The sequence below is a fragment of the Gekko japonicus genome, unplaced genomic scaffold (genome assembly GCF_001447785.1).
Source record: "Gekko japonicus isolate JY-2015 unplaced genomic scaffold, Gekko_japonicus_V1.1 scaffold1403, whole genome shotgun sequence".
NCBI lineage: Eukaryota > Metazoa > Chordata > Lepidosauria > Squamata > Gekkonidae > Gekko > Gekko japonicus.
The window spans coordinates 75,540-98,069 of NW_015174317.1; the positions used below are offsets into that span (position 1 = coordinate 75,540).

General features: G+C 38.1%; 1 protein-coding gene across 1 annotated transcript in view; it reads right to left on the bottom strand.

Annotated features, from left to right (window-relative positions):
* Positions 1-6: 6 nt before the first annotated feature.
* Positions 7-22,530, bottom strand: part of BRCA2 (breast cancer 2) — a 40,687-nt gene continuing 18,163 nt past the window's right edge. The window contains exons 11-28 of the mRNA XM_015424196.1: positions 16,921-21,219; positions 15,875-15,970; positions 15,336-15,405; positions 13,504-13,940; positions 11,738-11,931; positions 11,303-11,490; positions 9,860-10,030; positions 9,188-9,542; positions 8,368-8,523; positions 8,132-8,276; positions 7,452-7,457; positions 7,085-7,203; positions 5,796-5,997; positions 5,503-5,669; positions 5,274-5,412; positions 3,556-3,809; positions 1,254-1,406; positions 7-1,092 (exon numbers count right to left, since the gene is read on the bottom strand). Coding sequence (XP_015279682.1) covers positions 472-1,092; positions 1,254-1,406; positions 3,556-3,809; positions 5,274-5,412; positions 5,503-5,669; positions 5,796-5,997; positions 7,085-7,203; positions 7,452-7,457; positions 8,132-8,276; positions 8,368-8,523; positions 9,188-9,542; positions 9,860-10,030; positions 11,303-11,490; positions 11,738-11,931; positions 13,504-13,940; positions 15,336-15,405; positions 15,875-15,970; positions 16,921-21,219 — 7,772 coding nt within the window. The 3' untranslated portion in view covers positions 7-471. The remainder of the gene's footprint in view (positions 1,093-1,253; positions 1,407-3,555; positions 3,810-5,273; positions 5,413-5,502; positions 5,670-5,795; positions 5,998-7,084; positions 7,204-7,451; positions 7,458-8,131; positions 8,277-8,367; positions 8,524-9,187; positions 9,543-9,859; positions 10,031-11,302; positions 11,491-11,737; positions 11,932-13,503; positions 13,941-15,335; positions 15,406-15,874; positions 15,971-16,920; positions 21,220-22,530) is intronic.

A 22,530-nucleotide genomic window follows, 5' to 3' on the forward strand; every position in this document is an offset into this window, starting at 1 on the left:
GTCCTTGTGGGTTCCCCACCTTGCAACTGGGCCTGGCCTGAAGGCTGGCATTGTACAACTCAGTCATAACTGTCCAGATAGAGGCTGCTGGGGAGTAAAGGTGAGAAAAACGAAGATAGGCAGACAAAGTTAGGTTGGCTCGTTGGTGGGAAGCAGGAAAATGGGGAAAGCTATGGGCGCTTTCAAAGAAAAGAAAGTAGTGGAGAAGGAGAACTGAGATGCCCTGCTCCCTGCAAGTATCCCTGCTGGTACTTAGTTCAACATGTATCACCACTGCATTTCAGGAACTTGTAAAATTTACCACCAGTCTTGTCAGGCTCTCTTAGTATTCCATTTTGCAGAGGACAAATCATTTAACTAATCTTTATTTTGAACGGAACTGAAATATGTACAATAAGGCAAACAGTGAAACCAATATTCAAAGTGTTCTTTAAATATTAAAATATACAATAAATGTACAGGCTTTTATTACTATTTCCATCTTCGTTGTCTTTGCTGCACAGCCAATGAACTCTTAGTTACACTTGCGCCCCTTCCGGGAGTCTCAGTTCCTTTATTACTCTCTTGCAATGTATCTTTTCTACCAGCTGACTGGGAAGAAGTCTCTCTTGGTAAACAGCCATCTGGTGAATCACTAAGTACCGCATAAGTAATTTTATCTGTAAAGTCAACTCTTCTCTCTTTTGGAAAGTTATTTAAAAGGGCTTGCGTATTTATCATGGCAAGTTCTTCATCAGCAACAAAATTGTTTTCAAGAGGAAAGCAAGCCTCATTTAATCTGTTCAAGGAAGGTTTTTTTACAGGTTTACAAGCTGTCCATTCTAATGATCTTGCATGCTGGGTATCACAATTTCGAGGTGGTTGAAATGCTTTTTTCAGAGATGGAGAAACAAATGTGCTGATTGGCTTCACTGGAGGAGGGGAAGGCACTTGACTGAGCAGGTCCATTGCTTTCCTCTTCTTAAGGTTCTTAGACGTTTCTTGCAGCTCTTGGATCATTTTTCCCGAGCCTAGCGAAACTGATGGTGTTGAATTCTGCTTTCCAACTGTCAACGGGCCCTGATGTCTTAGTTCATTGGTAGGAGTTGCAATCTAATTGACAGTGAAAAAAGACTTTAGGTTTAAATTTCCTCAGACGTTTCTACCCAGTAAACAGCAATAAATATTATTCTCTCAAGAGTACGCTTATTTAAAGGGTTTTGTTATAGCTACCCTAGAGGCATTTATCATGTCAAGACATTTAATAAACTTACTGAATGTGTATTTCTTGCACTAGATTTCCAGGAGGAAGGAAAAGGATTCAAACCACATTCTTTGGGCAAATTAAATGCTGCAGCTAGTGGGTTTGCTAGTTGAAGCAAATTTGTAAGTCTCTGTTGTGCATCTTTGCCAAAATAGCTGTTGTTCTACAGGACAAAAGAAGAGGGTTTCCATTAAAAATAAATAAACTTTGTGTTTATTTTAAGCATATATGCTCTGAGCCAATTTTATTCTGGGAAAGTTTATGATAAAGACAGAATTGACTGATAAAACTAAACGAGCTACAAATGTTAATTTAAACATTTAACAAATACAGGAAATCTATGTGTGTCAAATTTATGATAAAACAGCAACAATTGTGTTATATATTTATTATTCTTACTGCTTTTATGCAGAATTGTATTTTACTTTGTTGTAAGCCATCCAAGCATCATTTGTTGAGGGAGTGGTGGGGTATAAATTTAATAAAACAAAAAATAAAACAATTTTTTTAAATAAAACAAAAATAAATTAATTAATAAAAATAGGTATCTCATTAATCTCAGTAATGGTGGCACCATTAATAGGAGTCACATAGCAAAAGGGAAAAAAGCAAAACAAACCCACCAATCAGCAGAATGCCTGGGAGAAAAGGTAAATTTCGACCTGATGATGCAAGCTCAAAATCCTCTGCAACAGTTGAATGGGTATTTTAATGAAGAATGCAACTTTCAGCAGGCTGTAAATCACCTAATTATGATCACCCAATTTTAAACATTGGTCATTTATCATGTTCACATTCAGAAACAAATACAGAAAAAATCCCGGCTCAGAGGCTACTGAGGACTAAGTTTAAGAATAATAACAGTAACAACAACTACTGTTTGTCTGAAGAAGTGTGCTTTGCACACGGAAGCTTACACTTTGAATAAAACTTTGTTGGTCTTAAAGGTGCCACTGGACTCAAACTTTGTTCTACTCTGCAGACCAACACAGCTACCCACCTGAACAACTATTATTGTGTGCCATCAAGTCGCAACTGAATCATGGCGACCCAGTACCATGGGGTCTTCAACGCAAGAGAGGAACAGAGGTGGTTTGCCTCTGTCTTACAACCCCAGTCTTCCAAGTACTAACCATGGCTGACCCTCCTTAGCTTCTGAGGACCGATGAGATCAGACTAGTCACGGAAATTCAGGCTACTGGACTAAGTTTAGCAAGGAGCAAAGTTTTGCTGGAGTAACATGGCATAATGACAGGCACAAACCTGACCAAGAGAGAGATCTTGGAGGCATAGTAGATAACACAATGATAATGTCTAGACAGTGTGCGACTGCAATAAAGAAGGCCAACGCTATGCTCACAATTATTAGGGAATTGAAAACAAACCAGCCAGTATCATAATGCCCCTGTATAAATCGATGGTGCGACCTCATTTGGAGTACTGTGTACAGTTCTAGTCACCACATCTCAAAAAGGATATTATAGCATTGGAAAAAGTGCAGAAAAGGGCAACTAGAATGATAAAAAGGTTGGAACAATTTCCCTATGAAGAAAGGTTAAAACGCTTGGGGCTCTTTAGCTTGGAGAAACGACGGCTGAGGGGTGACATGATCGGGGTTTATAAGATTATGCATGGGATAGAGCAGGTAGAGAAAGAAGTCCTTTTCTACCTTTCTCACAATACAAGAACTCGTGGGCACTCAACGAAACTGCTGAGCAGTCCGGTTAGAACAGATAAAAGGAAGTACTTCATCCAAAGAATGATTAACACATGGAACTCACTGCCACAGGAGGTGGTGGCAGCTACAAGTATGGATGACTTCAAGAGGGAATTACATAAACATATGAAACAGAGGTCCATCAGTGGCTATTAGCCACAAGGCATAGATAGGAACTCTCAGTCTGGAGCAAGCGATGCACTGTATTCTTAGTGCTTGGGAGGGGCAACAGTGGGATGGCTTCTAGTGTCCTGGCCCCACTGCTGGACCTCCTGCTGGCACCTGGTATTTTTGGCCACTGTGTGACAGAGTGTTGGACTGGATGGGCCTGATCCAACATTGGCTTCTCTTATGTTCTTATGTAATGTCAAGCAGCCATCACATACACAGCTTTATCATGATGCCATGACAGATCATTTTTCATTCCCGTGCTTCATAAACCTTGTTTTCGTTTGTTTTTAGGATCTGAGATGTATGCATTAAGCCGTATTTTAAAAAAAAACACACAACCCCCCTACTTTATGCATGTCCTGAGAATTCCGGATGATTGATCTCAATATGCCCAGCAATTTCACTAGAAATTAATGATGCTTACCTCTACAATATTTTTCAGTTCATTAAATTTCCCTTGAAGATGTCTTTCCTTTGGATTTGAGGAGAATGCAGTAAGGTCTCCAGCAAATAAAGTTGGAATGTCTGATCTGCATTTAGGTTGCCACTTAAGATTGCTTGCAGAAATCAACTTAGAAGGAACAATAATGTCTTCAGCAGCAAACTGCTTAAAATCTGTACAGATTTGGATTGCTATCAGATTATGACTTTCATCTGACAAATACAACACAGATGAACCTAGAACCAAAATGAAAAAAATGATTAAAATTAAATTTTTACATTTCAGTGTTTCCACGTTAACCATTTTACCAATTTAAAATAAGATACAATTAAGACATTTCATGTTATATCTGTTGTGTTCATGTTTTTTAAAACAAATTAATTTACTTACATTAATTCTGTATATCATATCAGATCTTTCTCCTTTTTTGCCAAGTCACAGCCAATTTATAGCAACCCCATAAAGTTTTCAAGGCAGGGAACATTCAGAGGTAGTTTGCCATTGCCTGCCTCTGCAGAGTGACTCTGGTATTCCTTGGTGATCTCCCATCCAAATACTGGCCGGGGCCACTCTGCTTGACTTCTGAGCTCTTGATGAGATCAGGCTACCCTGGGCTATTCAGGTCAGGGTGCAGAACCTTTTAATATTTGTATTGTGATTCATAAAAGCAAGTAATGTGGATTGAATCCTAAGATCTGTTAGTGGACATCCATTTGAAGTGTGATTCTGCCCTTTGCCTTCCTCCAAGTCCAAAAAACTGCTCCTGAGTAACAGGAGATAGCGTTTTGTAATGCATCATGCTAAAGTAACAAAATAACAGGGTGGATCCTACCACTACACTGGAGCAAGATTTGAGGCTTTCCTCCATTCAACTTAAAAGGCTCTTTTACCTAAGATGGAGGAAGTCTCCGTGGTAGATGGTTGGATCCACCCCAATACCGTGCAGCTATGTTGACTGTCACCATTAGTAGTAACAATGCTTGTTGGAAAAGTGAGACATGTAGCGTACTGTTGGTGGCATGGACTTGCTGGAAAAACTAGGCTAGAATAAATGCAATACACATTACTATAACTGAAATGTGGAGCAGACACACAGAATAAGTATTCTGTACTGTGTTGCCGCCAGCACTGATCCTTTACTGCAAACATTTTCAAATGGCAAGAAAACTGAGTACTTTTGACATTTGTAGGCGGCATGTGTCAAAATTTATGGATTGTGGTTGGTCAAAATTTCCGAATATTCTGGTGTCACAGAAACAATCTGAGAGACTCCTAGCATCTCCAATGAAGTATAAAGGGCAATATTTTAAAAATATACTTTAACAAAACATTAAACAATCAGTATGGCTCTATTTGTATCTACAAAATATTGTTACTTGTTCTTATGAGACAAAATTAAAGAGTGGTGTGTGTCCTTTCATTATCAAAGACCTAACCTTTAAGGCACATTTAAATCAAGATTACTTATATAGTTGTCTTAAATATTTAAATCACCAGAAAATTATTATTAAGCAATTCCCCATAGGATCTCCTGAACCACTATGAAGTCTCTTTTAACAGGAATAAAAACTTGACTCCAAACTTGCCCTTACATACCAGGAATAAGAACTTCCAGCCTCTCATCCCCATGGGATGATTAAAATTATCCACCCCAATAAAGATTCTGTTCCAAGAATGTAAATATGGTAACTACAGGATACCTGTTCCTTTCCTGAGAGAAACTAAATATCCCACCAAATCCACTTCAGAGCAGGATGGTTGGAAAGAGCGCTCCAATATCTTGCTGAAACTCAGACACTCCCTCGGCTTGTAAATATGTTCTAGAATCTCCTGAGAGACCTAAAGATGTAGAATGAACATTATTGCAGATACTTAAAGCTTTATGTCAATTCACATTTGCAAGTCAAAAGTTAGGATCAAGGAATTTACCGGTAGCTGTAGATACTGAGTTTTCTTGGTAGCCGTTAGCTGTACATTAGCTGTCTCCAACTTGCCTTTGGATTGGGATGCGACTAGCTGGAAGATTCTGTACCGACATCCTTCCTTGAGGAGGGCATGAACATGTGATGATGGACGCCAGATGTTCAATAGAACTTCTAAAAATAAAATGAAATCTATTAATTCTGCAACAACAATATGGTTCCATTGGACTGTCAGTTCTATGGAAGACACACAGTTGAACTTAAGATAGAGAGGTAACTCAGGCTCTAATCTTTACTAACCTTTGCCTCTTTCTTCTTTCCCATAATCCACAATACGTAGTTTCATCACAGTAGTTACATCCCTTCTGCAGCAACTATGCTCCTCCTGGTTAGTAGATTCCACTGCTTTTCTGAATTCTGCTTCTATCTGTGCTTGCTTTTTATCATTTACCATCTGCCTGTGTCTGTTCAAGGCTTTTAATTGCTCCTCACTGAAATAGCCCTGCAATCAGAAACATAACACTGGATTAACTTCTCACGCCTTTACTAATAAATGGAGAAAATAGCATAATTCTTAATAGACACACTGTTTTTTGAAAATCAAATGTGTTTTGTTTTTTTGAAAATCATTTGCTCTGAAGTGTAAACAGTTTCTGGAACAACCACAGGACTGCTATGAGCAATCAGTAATAATTAAAAAAGCTCAAATGATTCTTGATTTTCTCCTTTTTTGATTGAAGTAAAATGTCCAAAACATTATTCTCGTTCCCCCCTCCACCCAAGCCCTACAAAGCCTTCTTGTAGGCTTCACTGCCTCCAACTTTCTTCCTTTGTCAATTCTTATCTTCCTTTGCCTGATGAATTCTGTGAACCTCCAGCAAAACTGGGCAAGTGCAATATCATCTCCTACAGACTGGATCCTAAAGATCTGTTCATGACAGCAGTAGAACACAGAACTGGAGCCTTCTAACACTGGAGTTATGGATTTGTTCTCCTTAGGATCCAACCCTGTATCTTAAGTCTATTTAAGGTTCTGTATAACTTCGTATCCTCAGTCCTCTTACTCTTACTCTTGAGTTCATACATTCCTTCTGACACACTTACATCCAAAACTACAGAGGGCAGATAACCTTTATAGACACCTTTATACACCAGTTTGGTGTAGTGGTTAAGTGCGCAGACTCTAATCTGGGAGAACCTTGTTTGATTCCCCCACTCCTCCACTTGCACCTAGCTGGATGACCTTGGGCAAGCCGTAGTTCTGATAAGAGCTGTTCTTGAAAAAGAGCAATTTCTGTCAGAGCTCTCTCAGCCCCACCTACCTCACAGGGTGTCTGTTGTGGGGAGGGGAAGGGAAAGGAGTTTGTAAGCCACTCTGAGACACCTTCAGGTAGTGAAAGGCGGGGTGTAAATCCAATCTCTTCTTCTTCATCATCATCTTTTTCCCATCCCCAATCCCGTGACTTGCTGTACATAATTAGCTTAGTTGGACCCATGAAGGCATCGTCTCCAGAAGAAATTCACCATTTAAAAACTCAGTGACTCATTGAAGAGCAGAAATTGTTCTAATATTCGAAATGTAATCTTACCTCCAGGTAAGATGGATCAGGAGCATTAAGAATTGCCTCATAAAGCTCTGCACCATCTTGCAGGGAACGAATCTGTTGTCTGGTTAGCATGCGAGATCTCAGTGATCTTTTGCCTTCATCTGATTTGTTGAAATATATTAATTAATAGCCCAGGCCAAGGAACAATTATAAGAACTTTAAACATTCCATTAAAATAAAATCAGATCAGTTCTTCTTATCAGGCAATGTCAGGGGCTCATCTCTCCCTTAGAAAGTGGTCACCTATGGACACTTATTTTCAATCCTCTCTACCCCACCAGTAGCTCTCCCACTAGCTAGCCTTAACCTCTTTTGTGTTCATTCCCTTTTCTGCCTTGTGTTTAAACACTTGTAACTATGTACTTTTTGCAATGCATCTATAAAGAGGCAGACTGCCACATTCTGCACCAACCAAAAATGTCAGTCTTCAGTGGCAAGCAAGCACCACATGGTATACTAACAGATCACAAATGGTAACATATGTGTCTGGCAGCAGGCAAGATGCAACAATATACTGCAGAGTTCCATACAAGAAAACTTGGCTAATGTGTGAACAGATGATATATGGTGGAGGAACATAGGTGATGAATTTCCATGGATTAAATCTGCCTACTAACTACAAAGTTATAGTCTTTCTTGGACTCTGCCTCATATATTTTATCCTGCGCAGGACATCCATGCACAGATTGCTATTTACCATCTACTGCATTATTTTCTAGATCACTCAATTACAGTGCACACACTGATCAAGGCTGGATCAAATCAGCAGCATTATGAGCCTACTGTCCAGGATAAATCTCACCTGTAGAAGTATTAAAGGCAGAAGCTACCCTAGTAGTAAAATTTAGAAATTGTTCTCCCACATCCTGGTGCCTGCATACCTAACCGTATGCCAAATTAACGGCACATAAAAAGGCATTAAGTGTCACCATATTAGGCATATTAAGGGTACAGGAATAAAATTACACAAGAAGTGTACAATTCAGCATTCTAAAAATCAACATAGAAGAGTAAATATTGATGTTTTACCCTCTTTCATTTCAAATTTAGCTTGTATTTTTGCAAGTAATGCTTGCATGGCTTTCTGTTGATTTTCTTTATGCTTTGCAGCTTCTCTTTCTTCAGCTCGTTCATTACGAAATACATAGGAGCCTGTTGATAACTTTTCCATCCACTGGAATAAATGTTCATTGAAAATTAAATCAGCTGCTTTATTTTAGTTTGCTCTACATGGAAAAGATTGGACATTATTGTACTGTACTAACCTGTGTGGGGTAAACTCTTTGAATAAGGATATCAACACAACCAACAGTCCCACCATCACTATGGAGTGATGCCAAAGGCAAGCAGAAAGGCCGGGGATCCCTGTGATATCCTAATTTGGCATACCATCGTGCACGTCGAGTGCTGTTAGCTGAAATCTAGACAACGACGTTAGTAAGCAGCTGCAAACACAGCTTCTATAGAAAAGTCAATTTAGAGCCTTATACGTATTAGTTGGAAGCATGTTCCACAAATTCCTGGACCAAAAGTTAGTATTTTTCAGGGCTTGCAGTGCTGGTTTGCAAGCAATTTTCATGCTCTGAGGAAACTTATCAAAGGATTGTTGATAAAGTAGTTAATGACATAAAAATATAGTACATGGGGTTTGATCCAGTGATCTGCATGCACCAGGATCATGGATTTTTCCCATGTGCCCCTTCTTCCAGTGGCCCCTTCCAACCCAAGGGTCACAGAATCTGTACACAGCAATAATCACATAGGCCAGTTGGCTACAGTGAGGGATGCAAATGGGTAAGGGTGAAATCACCCTCTTGTCCACTGGTGCAGCTCCGCCCATGGGAGAGACAGAAGGGGAATCATTGGATCCAACCCATGACATGCCACATTGAACAAAAAAGACAGAGCCCTATCCATAGGTCTATAATTTGAAATACAAGTACATAAAGGGTTGAATAGGAAATGGAAGCAAACAGAGAGTGCAGTTATTTACCATGTCACCATCTGTTCCTAAAACAATATAAGACAGAATTGGTACTAGCTTGAAACAGACTCACTCAGTTCACAGTTGTTTTATAATCTTACCTTTAACATAAGAGATTCTGGTGCTTCCAAGGGAGGGCATGCGTCCTGTGAACCTACAAGTTCTGCTCCATGTACAATGATCTTCTGACCCACACACAGCCTCTCTCTACGCAACAGTGATTGCAGAGCAGAGTCCAAGGCAGCTCTGATCCCATACCAGCCATCTGTAATTTCAATCACAGCCGCTTCTCGTTTGTTTTCCACTGCAGTGCCTTTGTCACAGATCTGTGAGACATCTGCACTTAATGATATAATTTTAGAAATGCAGAGTATGAGTGTTTTACCAGCAACATCATCTCTCTCTGTTATCCTTTTGATGGCTGATCGATGACTTTTGTCAACTTCCACATCATACCTATCAAAATGAAAAATATATAACAGCTTCAAATTTTATACAAAAACACAAATACTGAAAAGATTTCCTTTCAGAATAATAGCAGCCAATTTCACACTGCAAAACTACATTTCTCTGCAAAAGTAGGGATGAACGCAGTTACAGAAGATCGTTCACCAAATTAAAATTCTCAGATTAATAATGCTATCCCTTCCAAGTCCACTGAAGTCAGTGGGCTTAGAAAGGTGTAACTCTTCTTAGGACTGCACTGTAAAAGTAATACATGCTTGCACCACAGCCAGTGATACAGGAATTCACATTTCGAATCTGTTTTATACCTGTATTTTAGCTGAAATAGGACTCTTTCTGGAGTCAAGCATTTATTGGCAAATTCTTGTGGAAATGCAACTTCCATAGATGCCAATTTCCATACGATCCATCTGTAGTGGTTGTAGACCCAGGCTTTTGAAATGAGCTTTGGATCTACTCCAGGTGTATCACATAAAGCCCTGTTAAAATTATTAGAATATGAAGTTATTATGGAATAAAACTCTTTTAACAATAAATAATATTTGTGGCTACAATACACTAAATGCTGGCTGTGTCAGAAACAAAATGGCTGTTTACAAAGTATCAACAAACTAAAATAGTGCTTTTGAAATGCCTTTTCATGTGAAGTAGAGAAGGCTTTGAAAACTGTCTCCAGTTAAACTGTCCTAAAGGGAAAAAATTCTAAATATGTATGGCTCTAAATATGATATGAAATACGTCTGAAGTACACTGGTGGCCCGTAATGAGTTAACCCATTAGCTGACGCTAAGTGTAATATTGTGATCAGTGGCTATACTCAAATATTTGATTATATGTAGCTTGTAAATTAGTGAGATTTCTGTAATTTACATTTTTCTAAAATAAAAATATGGGGAAAAATTATACTAAAGGGAAAAAAACCTAAATGTGCACAGCTTAACACATCTGTCTATCCAGTTTGATTCCTAAATATTTTCAGTATCCTGATGCTATTAGTAACACAGTTCTCCAGAGAGGATTTATTTTATTTATTAAAACATTCATACCCTGCCTTTCCTTGTGGTTCGACAGCTTACAAACATTTTCAGTTGAAACCAAAAACGAAACAGCAAGCCTCAAATCCTTCCCCCTTAAAAGATGCCTGCAGTTCAAACTCCCTCAAAAGCCCTGACAAACAGGCAAGCCTTGCAGGGCCTCCCAAAAATCTCCAAGGAAGGGCCCTCCCCTCCCCTCTTCAGACAGCCTAGTTCACAGAGCCAGGGCCACGATGGAAAAGGCCCAGGTTCTGATCCGTGCCAGAAGGGCCACCCTAAGTGGTGGGATAGCCAACAGATGGCTAACTGATGACTATAGATGGCACGCAGGGACATAAGGAGGAGACAGTCCTTCAAATATGTGGGCCCCAGGTTGTGAAGGGCTTTAAAGCTTATAACCAGCACCTTGAATTGAACTCAGAAACAGATTGGCAGCCAACAACGCTGTTTCAAAATGAGCAACATGTGTTTCCTGCAGCTAGCCCCTGATAACAGTTGGACTGCTGCATTCTGGACCACCATGCCAACACAGAGTAAAAACATAGTGCTTTCCAGAAAGTATCCCAGAATAAAAATGTCTCATTGAATTGTCTTTGTATCTCATAATAAAAAAGTCATTTACATCAATATGGAAACCTGATAGATTTATAACAACAAATACTGAATACAATTAAAAACACGGCACATACTGCATCATGCAAGCTTTGAACAGGATACCTGTAGAATTCCTCTTTGCCTGCCTTCCCCTCATCCGTGGGAACAAGATATCCTCCATCAGCCAGTTGTATTCCATCTTCTTCTAGAAAATACTCTTTACTGAAAAAATCCTGGATGGGAAACTGAAAATCTTCAGCATTTGTGCTGTTAATTTTTATGCACTGCTTAGAAACACCAAACATATATAACTGTAAGGGTAAGACACAAGTAAAATGTTTTAGTGTGTTAAACATAATAATCAGCATCTACACATCAATATAAATGACTGGAGTCCATGCCTTTTCCATTTTATGTTTTAAATTGTGATTTGTAATCACTTGTTTTGCCATAAGAAAATGTAGGATATAATTATTTCAAATAAATAAATAAATATGAATGTGTTTAATTGCTTAAATGTTTAATCAAAAATATAGAGCAGATTAAACAATTATCTACCTGTTTACTGAAATAAGAACCTGGCAATTTCTTGCACACTGCATCTTTAAGAGGAATTCTACGTGCTCCAGCAGATGTTTTCACAAGATACAGGTTGCCTGGTTGTGGACAAATTCTTTGCCTTTTTTTCTTTATAATTCTCATTTCTTGTAGATTTCTGGCACACTGAATATCTTTTACTATTTTTGTTAAATCTGTCAAGAAAAATATTGATCAAATCCAAATAGATGTGTGCAATAATTTAAAATGGAAATCCCAGGTATATGCAGATATGCAAGTACTGTAATTTTCGGAACTCTAATGGTTTACCAAATATAAACTCTTGGTGGGATTTTAGGAAATAACAAATACATGAAGCTGACTGATATTAGATCACTGGTCCATAATCAACAACAGAATTCTCTACTCAGGCTGGCAGCAACTTTACAGAATCTCAGGAAGAGGTCTTTTACTGGATGCTTTTTAAATTGGAGATGCAAAGGACTGAACCTGGGATCTTCTGAATACAAACGGATGATATAGCACAGATCCATGGCCATTCCCCACATAATAACCTATGATGCTGTTTTAAAATTTGGAGTTGGGGACTATAATGACACAGTTCTCAGATATTCTCTATACCAACATATTATCAGAGTGTGATATTATGAGAACATTTCAGGTTCACACTAAGATTTAGAAATATAGCTTTAGAGTGATCTGTACCTTTAAAAAACTTTCCCCACAAATAAATAATAAATGGAGAGGCTGAAGGTACATGAAGAGGTATTTTTACTTGTAGCCTATGTATCTATGATACATACATAGAATTTATCCATCTAAAGCACTTAAGACACACACGGTTTGTTTCGTACAAGAAAAGCATAAGCCTAAATTCTGATCTAAGTATTTTCATTGCCATTTGCTATTTTCATTTGCCAATGGCTATTTCATTGCTATTTGCATCTCCTTCTGTATATCATCATGAACCATTGAATTAGAACTGTAAAATGTGAAAGAAATAAAATTTAATTTTAAGAAAGAAATAAGTAAAGATAAAATTTATAAATTTTATCAGCATAAATGTTTAGGAAGAAAAAAGAAAGTGAAAGCTTAAGGATTTTTTAAGCTTTTACCTTAGCCCACAGCTCACCAAAATGAACTTAAAATGTTACAAATTGTGACAGGATCATATAGCAGGTTGAGAAAGTAATGGGCAAGTTATCCACAGCAATAGTATTTATACAAATTGCATCGACTACACTTATGTGTAAACCCACAGCAACTTGGATCCAATGATGCACAATTGGAAACATAAATATAGTGTGGTTGTGCAAGACCTCCAATGATGCACAATTGGAAACATAAATGTAGTGTGGTTCCACTTGTGCAAGACCTTGTACAACACCTATATATTATTATACCCAGTAACTGGTTGCACAACATCTTGTGCAAGCAGAAATGGAAGTAGGGGTATAATAAGTCTGACATGGCACAAGCAGCTCCCATGGTCTTATCTTGCATTTCTGTTTGCTCAAGAAGTCTAGCACATGGATATTTTGTGTTAGAGCCAGAGCAAAGTTATCATCATCAGCCAGAGCAAAGTTAAGGAAGCCATCAGTTCAAACCTCTAGAAATTTCTGAAATGTGGCCTGCACAAATCTACATATGTAGGAATACACAGAGAGAATAAAAAAGGTCATGTTTGCGAAGCCATTGGTCAATAAATGCAGACAGTGATTTAACAAATTTTACAGTTACATACAACACACATACATCCAACATACCTGAATTTGTATCTGTGAATTCTGAATACCCTAGAGATATTTGTGTGGCACTATTGTCTTCAAAGGAATTGTCTTCTGGTTCAATGGTGCTTTCTTGAATCTTTGTGGGAGTTAGCTTTTCCTTTCTATCAATATTTTTGCTGCCCAGTAAGTCATCTTTTTTTCTGTGAGCTATTTCATCCTCAGAAATACTTGGCTTTGTTTTGAAAGGTGGTACAAAGACTTTGACAGGTTTCTGAACAATATAATCATTTTCTGTCTTCTTGCTTTCCTTAGCTAAGCTCTTATTAAAAGGGGTCCAAGAAGCTGATGGTCTGCTAAAAGATGGCATTGACATATCTTCCTGATAACTATTAGATTTACTTTTAGATCCTTTCAGATCTTGGTCTGGGGTGGTGAGATTTGGATGCAAAACTTCTTGCCGCTCTTTGGAAGAACTGAACAAATAAAAATACTTTGATAAGGATTTGCATAAGTGAATAGAATGGGTCTTTTGACGTTATTGTTAATTAACCTGGTAACCTACATATTGCACACATGTGATTACTGTACACCTATTTCATTGTACTTTTTTGTTGTTGTTTGACATCAAGTCGCTCCCGACTTAGAGACCCCGTAGGGTTTCCAAGGCAAGAGATGTCCAGAAGTGGTTTGCCATTGCCTGCCTCTGCATTGTCCAAGCTGCTTTTTAATTATACTCATAAACTTCATAGCTTCCAAACAAATGATGTAACAGTTACTTAATGCTGTTTTAGAAAACTGGTACCAAAGACGCTGAATTTATTGCACAATATCCATAAAACAAGAAGCAATGAAATATAAATGAATCTAAGTAGTCCTCTGCAATTATATCCAGCTTCATCCTAAGCATGAAGCTGACAAGCTAAATAGCTAAAATCATGCCAGGAAGATACACAGTTACCTTTTTCTTAAAACTTTTAAATTCATGATTTAGAGCGGGGAGAGCAGAGGCATGTTTCTGAGAACTAATTCATCTTTTTTTCTAGGAGCCTTGGGAGCTACCAATCACAAAACAGCAGTTGGGTGGGTGGAGCCTGCCACTCTGTTTATAAAAGTTACACTGCTTCAGAGTAAGTCTGAAGTGCACAGGAAAGGAAACCTTTCCCCAATGGTCTTCCAAAGCAAAGCACCCCATCCCAAATTGTAACTTGCCTTGCAGAGAAAAAGCATACCGTTACCACTATGTCTTCCACGGAAAAGGCAAATAGCAGCTTTAATGGAGGGGAAACAGTTAATAACACACTTGTTTCCCATCCAGAGCAAGCATGAATGTGCATGTATGTGAAAAGAAAGGAAGACAGGTGGATGGGAAAGGGTGCTGGTGCTGTAGTCTTCCTGTTCAGGGCAAAGGTGCAGGAATGTCCTCTTCCTTTGCAGGAAAGAGAAAGGAGACAAGGTGCTGTGGTAACTTAACAAAAGTGATCATAGCAGCGCTGGAGGAAGGGTGGAGAGCTACTGTTGTGGGGAGGAGGAGGGAAAGGAGTTTGTAAGCCGCTCTGAGACTCCTTTGGGTAGTGAAGGGCGGGGTATAAATCCAATCTCCTCCTCCTGTTCTTCTTCTTCTAACTTGGAAGGGTGTCCTTCTGCCCACCCATTATCTAGAGCACTACACAAAGAGCTCTGAGTGTGCAAGAAGCCACAACAGCCCTATGTGCCATTTGAGTGATTTTGAAACTCAGGTGAGTTTCAGAAGCTTTTGCAGATAAAATGCAAGGAACTGGTGATAGGAAAGGAAAATGGGGAAATGTATGCACGCACACACAGATGACTAAAGGATTCTCTAGACTGAAGTGACAACCTATTCTTCTTACCTGAAAGGGATACTGATTGCAGGCTTTAATTCGATACTATATTTGAACTTCCTTCTGTCATTCATTGTATCTAAAGAAAGAAAAATCAGTTCTTTTACTTCCCAAAACCACAGCTGAGAGTCAGAGGAATGGAAGACACGGCACATTTAAATGCTGCACAGAACAAGCAATTTCAGGAAATGTCCCATTCCCTATTCTGCATGTGTACAGGTCTATGAGCCTCCTCTTCCTTCGAAAATGTTTTTAAAATAACTATTTTACTGCTTTAATCTATAAAACACACTGGAAAATTTTCATGTACATGATGTCTACCTGCAACAAGCCATAGTAAGCCTAAATGCAGCAGTATGCACAAACAAATAAAATGAGGAATGAACCCTCATGAGAATGTTATTTGCAAAGCAGGATTCTGAGAGAGGACCAGGAATTTAAGCAAGTTTTAAAATATGTTTAAAAATTTGTGTAACAAAATGGAAAGAGAAAGAACAAATACCATACTTTTTATTCACTGATGTAACCCTGAAGAAAAATATAATTACCCTCTGGAGTAGTTTTTGAAGCTTTCAAAGATGATTTGTCGCGCCCTTCTGATCTATCAAACTCAGGTAACAATTTTCTTTTAATAGGAGGTTCTCCTGGAAACAAATGCCAGAGACTATTTTGAGATGCATTTTAAACAAATTTAGGATACTTAGCCTAATATATTTTACTATAAAACCTGATACCATCAATGAAAGGAATGAATTAAGATGGTGTTTTCTTTCTTTTCATGTAGACAAGGGCTTTCTTAAGTAAACACCAGCCTTACTATACCAATGTTTTGGTTCTATTTAGAAACCAAAGCTTGGAAAATGTTTTATATTCTAAAGGCCAACCCTGTCACTCCTTTTGCAGCATGGGTACCCTATGTGGTTGCATAAGATTTTATTCTTTATTGATTCTGAATATACGTCAACCATGGTTCTTCACAACATTTCTTAAATGAGGTGATATATTTCAGTTTCACAAACTAAGTCCTGAAACTTAATAAACACAAACTCCTTTCTGAATGGTCTTTGACTATATTAATGTTGGCTCTGTTAGTTCACAAGAGTTTTGCAGAGCTATTGAATCATTTCCAAAATGTCCTTCAATAAACAATTTGTTACAGATTTTATCAATCATAGTAGGGCCATGTGCTGGGATCTTGGGCCTAGTGAAAGGGGTTTTAGTAACGTGAAGTTTAAAAAATTGGACCGCTGTTAGCATTCCCCCCCCCCAAGCATTCTCATCTCTACCCCCTTTCTCTGGTTGTTTCCCCCCACAGCTGTCTCCAAACCAATAGGGAGGGGTGACCTGAAGAAAATAATCACTGGATACAGGAAGAGATAAGCAACTCTTTCTTTCATGGATTCTCTGGTGCAAGATCTGCTCACCACCAGCCCAAATCCCAGTCCTGCATTCCCACTGGTGTATGAGGCCTGTGACTACAAATTTTCTGAGAACATTAATTCTTCCCTCCTTTGTAATAAATTAAACCAAAATCAGTGGCAGTGCTGCCAAGTAAACATAAGAGCTGAGTGCAAGAAAAATTACAATCACCTACCAAATTTGTTTTCTTCTTCTATGCGCCTTTTCCCAGTTCTTGCATTTGATAGCAAATTATTAGTTTTCTCAGGAACAAAGACTGATATTCCTTTATTTTTCTGTACTTCTGAATCAGTGAGCTCATCATCTTCCATGAATGCTTTGGCACTTTCTGAAGCTTCAGTTTCAAAGTCATTTTTTGGAGTTTGGGAGTACAGAGGATAACAAGAATCCAGATCTCCTTCAGTAACAGTATTGAGTTTTGTTGCATTTGTTGTTTTCATCCTATTTCGGCAAGGCTGGTGTCTTTCCAGAGGTGCCATTTGCTTTGTATATGGAAAGGGTTTTTCCCATTGCACTGGCTGCTTGTACTTCTCAGTATAAGACTCAGACGAAGCATTAAGTGTTTTAGACTTTTCATTAGGATTGCTTGTGGTTAAATAAAGTGCATTGCACTTCTCTTGCAGTTTAGATTTTGAAATGACTTCGTCATCAGCTTTGGCTTCTACACAAGGAGCTTCTTTGGGTGAAATATGGTCCTGCTGTAAATTTTGTTCATTCTCAAAATAATTATTGCTGCCTGTATCATCAATTTCTTTGAAGAAACCTGTAACTTTCTGGAGAGCTTTCTCAGAGACACGCACTTGTTTCCCACTTGCTGTGCTAAAGCCAAAACAAAATTGTGAATTTACTTCAGTGTTTGGAAGTCTCTCTCCTGGGGACATTAACGGTTTGCATTTTCCAGGGGTCATTTTATTTCCAACAGAAAATACTTCAGCATGACTGTCATTTGACACATGACTCGGGTGAACTGATGAATTATTTTCTTCAATATCAGAAAAAAGTTGTCTTGCCTTCTTTAATGACTCTACAGTTAACTGTACAGGTTTACCGCTTGCTGTGCTGAAAAACTCACAGTTACCAGTATCTCTAGTAAAGTCTGATTTGATGTGATTTCGTTTGCTGGAGGCCCAGGGGTCAGAGAGCTTATCAATCATTTGAAAACATGATGTTTGACAACCTGACTGAGGACCAGCATCCAAGGACATGGTTCCCATATACTGTAATGCTTGTTTATCTTCCCAGCTATATTTTCCAGCTCCAGGAAATTGGGCTGCAACTGAATTTTCTGCAGCAATTTTCTCTGAAGTTCCTAAAGCATCAGAGCAGCTCTCTAAAATGCCATGTTTATTAATTTCAGACTGAAATTCTGTAGTCTGTTTTGTGGATTCATAGCAGTCAGTATGAAGGAACTGCCTGGCCTTTTTTAATGCTTCCTGAGAAATTCTGACAGCTTTACCATTTGCTGTACTAAATGCAACTGGCCTAGTTGTTGAAAGCTTGGAAGCTAAGATGGATACTTCACTAGACAAATCTTTCTGTAAGTTGTTCATGTCCAGTAGGTTCAAATCGCATTTCTGGGCTATAAAATCAACATTTTTTGGTATGTCTTCAAAGGTGCTAAATTTTTCTGCATTAAACATTTCTGGTGATGTTGTTTGGGACATATAAATGAAATTTTCTGCATTGGAATTTGTCTCATTATTATTGAATGAATGGTGTAATGCAGAACACTCACTCTTTAAAATAGAGGAACTAGTTTTGGAAGAAGTTAAATCCCAATTCTTGTTGTTATTAATGAATACATCACTTGGATTTCTAGATAATGGCTGCTGACTGTCTTGTTTTGCATAAATACCAGACCCTTCTTCAACATGTAAACACTGGTCATTATCAGAATACATAGATAAACTTTTTGAAGCATCACTTTTGTTTGGTTTCTGTGCTGGATTATTCTCTGTCACCAAGCCTTCTGTTATGTCATATTTTTTTCTTCTTTCAGATGTATTAATCTCTAGAGAAGGTTTTGTAACTGTTTCAAGAGTCTCTGTCTGCTTAATGGTAACATTATCAGGCAGCAGATCTAGAGGATCATCAGAGCCAATTGTAAGATTTAGAACTTCATTATACTTTTCAATTCTGTCTTCAAATTCCTTTCTTACTTTGGCAATGTTCTCATTCTCATTTTCTTTTATTGAGTGTTGAATGCCAGGGCTGACAAAATTACTAAGACCATCTTTTTCTGAGAAAGTACTGTCTTCTGAAAGAATATACCTTGCCTTAGCTAAAGATTTGTCACTGATTGCAATTTGCTTACCACTAGCTGTGCAAAATCCCATTGCACTATTGTGCTTTAAGCTTTCACCTTGATTTAAATCAATACTCTTTTTGACAGAAGTGATGGGCCCCTTCTTGTTTCCAACATCTGTCTTACCACAGGAAGTTGATGACATATCATCTAGTTCTTTTCCTACACAGCAGTCAGCCAACACATGAAATGCTTTATTCTTTCTTGCCTGGGGGACAAGAATGTTCTGATTAGCCATGGTGGGTACTAAATAACCACCCTCTGGACTATGTACTTTCTTCTCTTGTTGATCAGAATTTTGATTCGAATTTAGGTTTTCTTTTTCATCTACATTATTCAAAATGGAATTCTGTTCAGTTTTAGCTACTTCAACTAAACATGTGAGGTCAGACAGAGTTTCTTGCAAATCATTACAGTGAGTCTCTTCACAGTTTATAAATTGACGTGAGACTAATATGCTGTGATTGTTTTCCATGGTTGACAGGTCATTTCCTGTCATGCGAATAGAATACTTCTGAACAATTTTTAGATTAACTTCTGTTGTACTAGAAATATGAATAATATTGTCTTCATTATAACCTGTTCTATTTGACTTCTTTTCCATATTTTCTTTGACAAAGTTAGCAGTGTCTCTCGCATTATTTTTCATCATGTATTCAGCATTTACTGTTTTGACCATATGATGCCAATCAATGCCCGTTTCTTTCATATATCTAGGATTATTCCAGCAAGGATCACATCTGTTTGAACAATTATTTTTTAACTTTGTTCTATGAAGGCTATGCATTTTACCCACTCCATCTAGATCACTGACTAAGTCTGAAGGTTTGTTAAAGATCTCACTAGAAATAGCACTTTCTTTTCTCCCAGCTGACCTACATTCTGCCAAATCAGACAAGCCACAATGCAGAGATGCTAAAGCATTTGGAACAGAGCATTCCCTGTTTTGCTTTCTGCTTGACAAATTAACTGATGTAAGCTCTTCATTGGTATGTTTCTGTATCGCAGATTCTTCAGTGGTGTCTCTGTCTCTGTACTTATGGGGAGATTGATCATTGTCTCTCTGGGATTTTGATTTGCAGCCTTCCTTAAAATTATCTTTCCATGCTTCATGTTTATTTGTGCTTCCAGATACTTTACAAGTACTGTTCTGCAGCACAGCCCTTTGCTTTCTAAGCTGTGTAAATTCAAACTGACTACCTGTTTCTTCCAGTATACTAGAAAGCTCAGCAACCTCTGCTTCTTCACTTGCTGTTAAAATTTGTTTTCCTTGTTGATTTTTAAGCACATTCTGAACAGATGCATTTAGGAAAAACTCAGGAAACATGTTTTTGGAATCACTGAATTCAATAAGGCTCACTTGTGAATCAGAAACATGACAAAAGTTGGGTATGCTTTTGTTTAATTTATTCATTCTGACTGCAGGTATTTCAGCATTTTCTTGTACATTTTGATTTGGAATATACTGCATTTGTTCACAGGGAAAGCTTTTAAGAAATTCTTCTTCTATGTCTTTAAATAGCAGTTTGCCTTTTCTGATGTTGTCTTCAGAGAAAGCTATCTGTTTATTAGATACAGTTTTGAAGCTGGCAAAACCTTGGTTTTTGTTATGACTTGCATGTCCTAACTTCATCTGCTTGTCATTATCTAGAAGAGGTTGTCTCAAATCTAAACTTTTCTCCAATACTACAGGGTTAGAAGGCTCATCTACATTAGGCTTTGATGTTTTCTTTGACAGATGCCCAAGTTCAGCCATTTGAGTGCAACTTTCCAAAGAATGCTGTGCAACTAATCCCAAAGGTACTTGCCTGTTTCCCCTTTTCAATGCCTGCATTGCCAACTCAGACGCCTCAGAACTTCCTTCTTGGAATGAATTGCAGTTTGTGAGGCGGGCACATTTATCACTATTTTCTTTTCCTGAAGTATCTTTGCTACTACTTGTGTGGATCTTGTTTTCACTTGACTCTGTTCCTTGATTAGCAGCTATAAGATGAGAAGGCAGATTTGTGTCATTTTTCCTGTCTATGTTTAGAAGTGGTAATTGATCCGTTCCTACGGTTGGTTTTTTATTGAATGGGGTTGTATTAGTCCAAGTCCAGCTTTTCTCAAATTCTACTTTCTGCCTCTCTTCAACACACTCGTTACCACTTGAAGATTCTTCAGTTTGCCCTGTAAGAAATTATGGAACATAAACTATGTTACCATCATTTAACAGTACATCCTAGCTTGCTCTCATGTTCTATGGGAATAGAGCATTGGAACTTACTGTGAAAGTTCCTTCTACCTGGAACTCGGAGGGCATCATTTTATCACACTCTGCTTGAGGGGAAGAGGAACACCTGGGAGTTGGATCAAGGCACCTATCCTTACCTTTCTTTGGTATATGTATTCTTCCTACTTACAGTATCAGTTTGTTACATTACTTTTGAGGCCTGCTGCCTCTCTGTGCTTCTGTTCTACATGTTTAACCTTTCTGAATAGACATAAGTAGGTTTTTTGACAGACTGCTTTTATGGCTATGGAAGTCTCCAAACTGAAAAAACTTGGCGGGCAATTCCTGTAAGGCAGAGACAGAAGTCTGCAATCAACTTCCTGCCTCTCTAGGATTAGAGGAAGTACCCATTCATCAAAATCATGTCCTTCAGTTCCGGGGAAAATGAATTTCTGAACATTTTGTTGATATGACATAAGCTGCAGCTAACACTTTGTTTTATAACTGAAATACTTAAGCTACTAGAAGAATATACTATTTATCTGTATATTTGAGATTCCTGAGAAATTAAAGTATTGTGTGAGCTTCTTCTTTAACAATTTTAAATTGTGAAAGCTGCTTCAGCGGGAGGGCGGGGTAGAAATTTAATAAATAAATACAAAAAGATTAAAATGAGCTTATACTATTTAAGGACTTTACTTTCAGTGAAGTGTCCTTGACAGTGGCATTTCCAGAAATTATGATAAGCTGCTTTATACACATACATAGACCTTTATTGGCATAACACAGCAGCAAAGAGAACAATGAAACAAATAGAAAATAAATAGCACGAAGTAATGGATTATAACAATTTACACCATGCTGCACCAACAAGGAATCGTTTTTATAAACCTCTCGGAAATAATAGACTCAGTTGAGAATATAGCAATTCTAAAAAATACAAGGGGGTTAAGGCTTGTACGCCCCTACCCTAAGCTTCCAAACATAGGCTAAGAATTCGGCGACAGACAAAGTAATTGCCAGGGACTTATCAGACAATAAAATTTTAAGATCATTGTCAGTCGGGTTCCTTGTGGTAGATAAGTGAAGACTAATCAGATAGCTACGCATAGTAGAATATTGAGGACAACGTAGAAGGATATGAGCAACTGAATCAGGTTCACTATAGAGACAATTGCAGGTTCTGTCCCTATAGGATACCCCTATATCTGCCTAAAACAACAGCTGAGGGGAAAAGATTGAATCTCGCTAGCATAAAAACCCGCCGA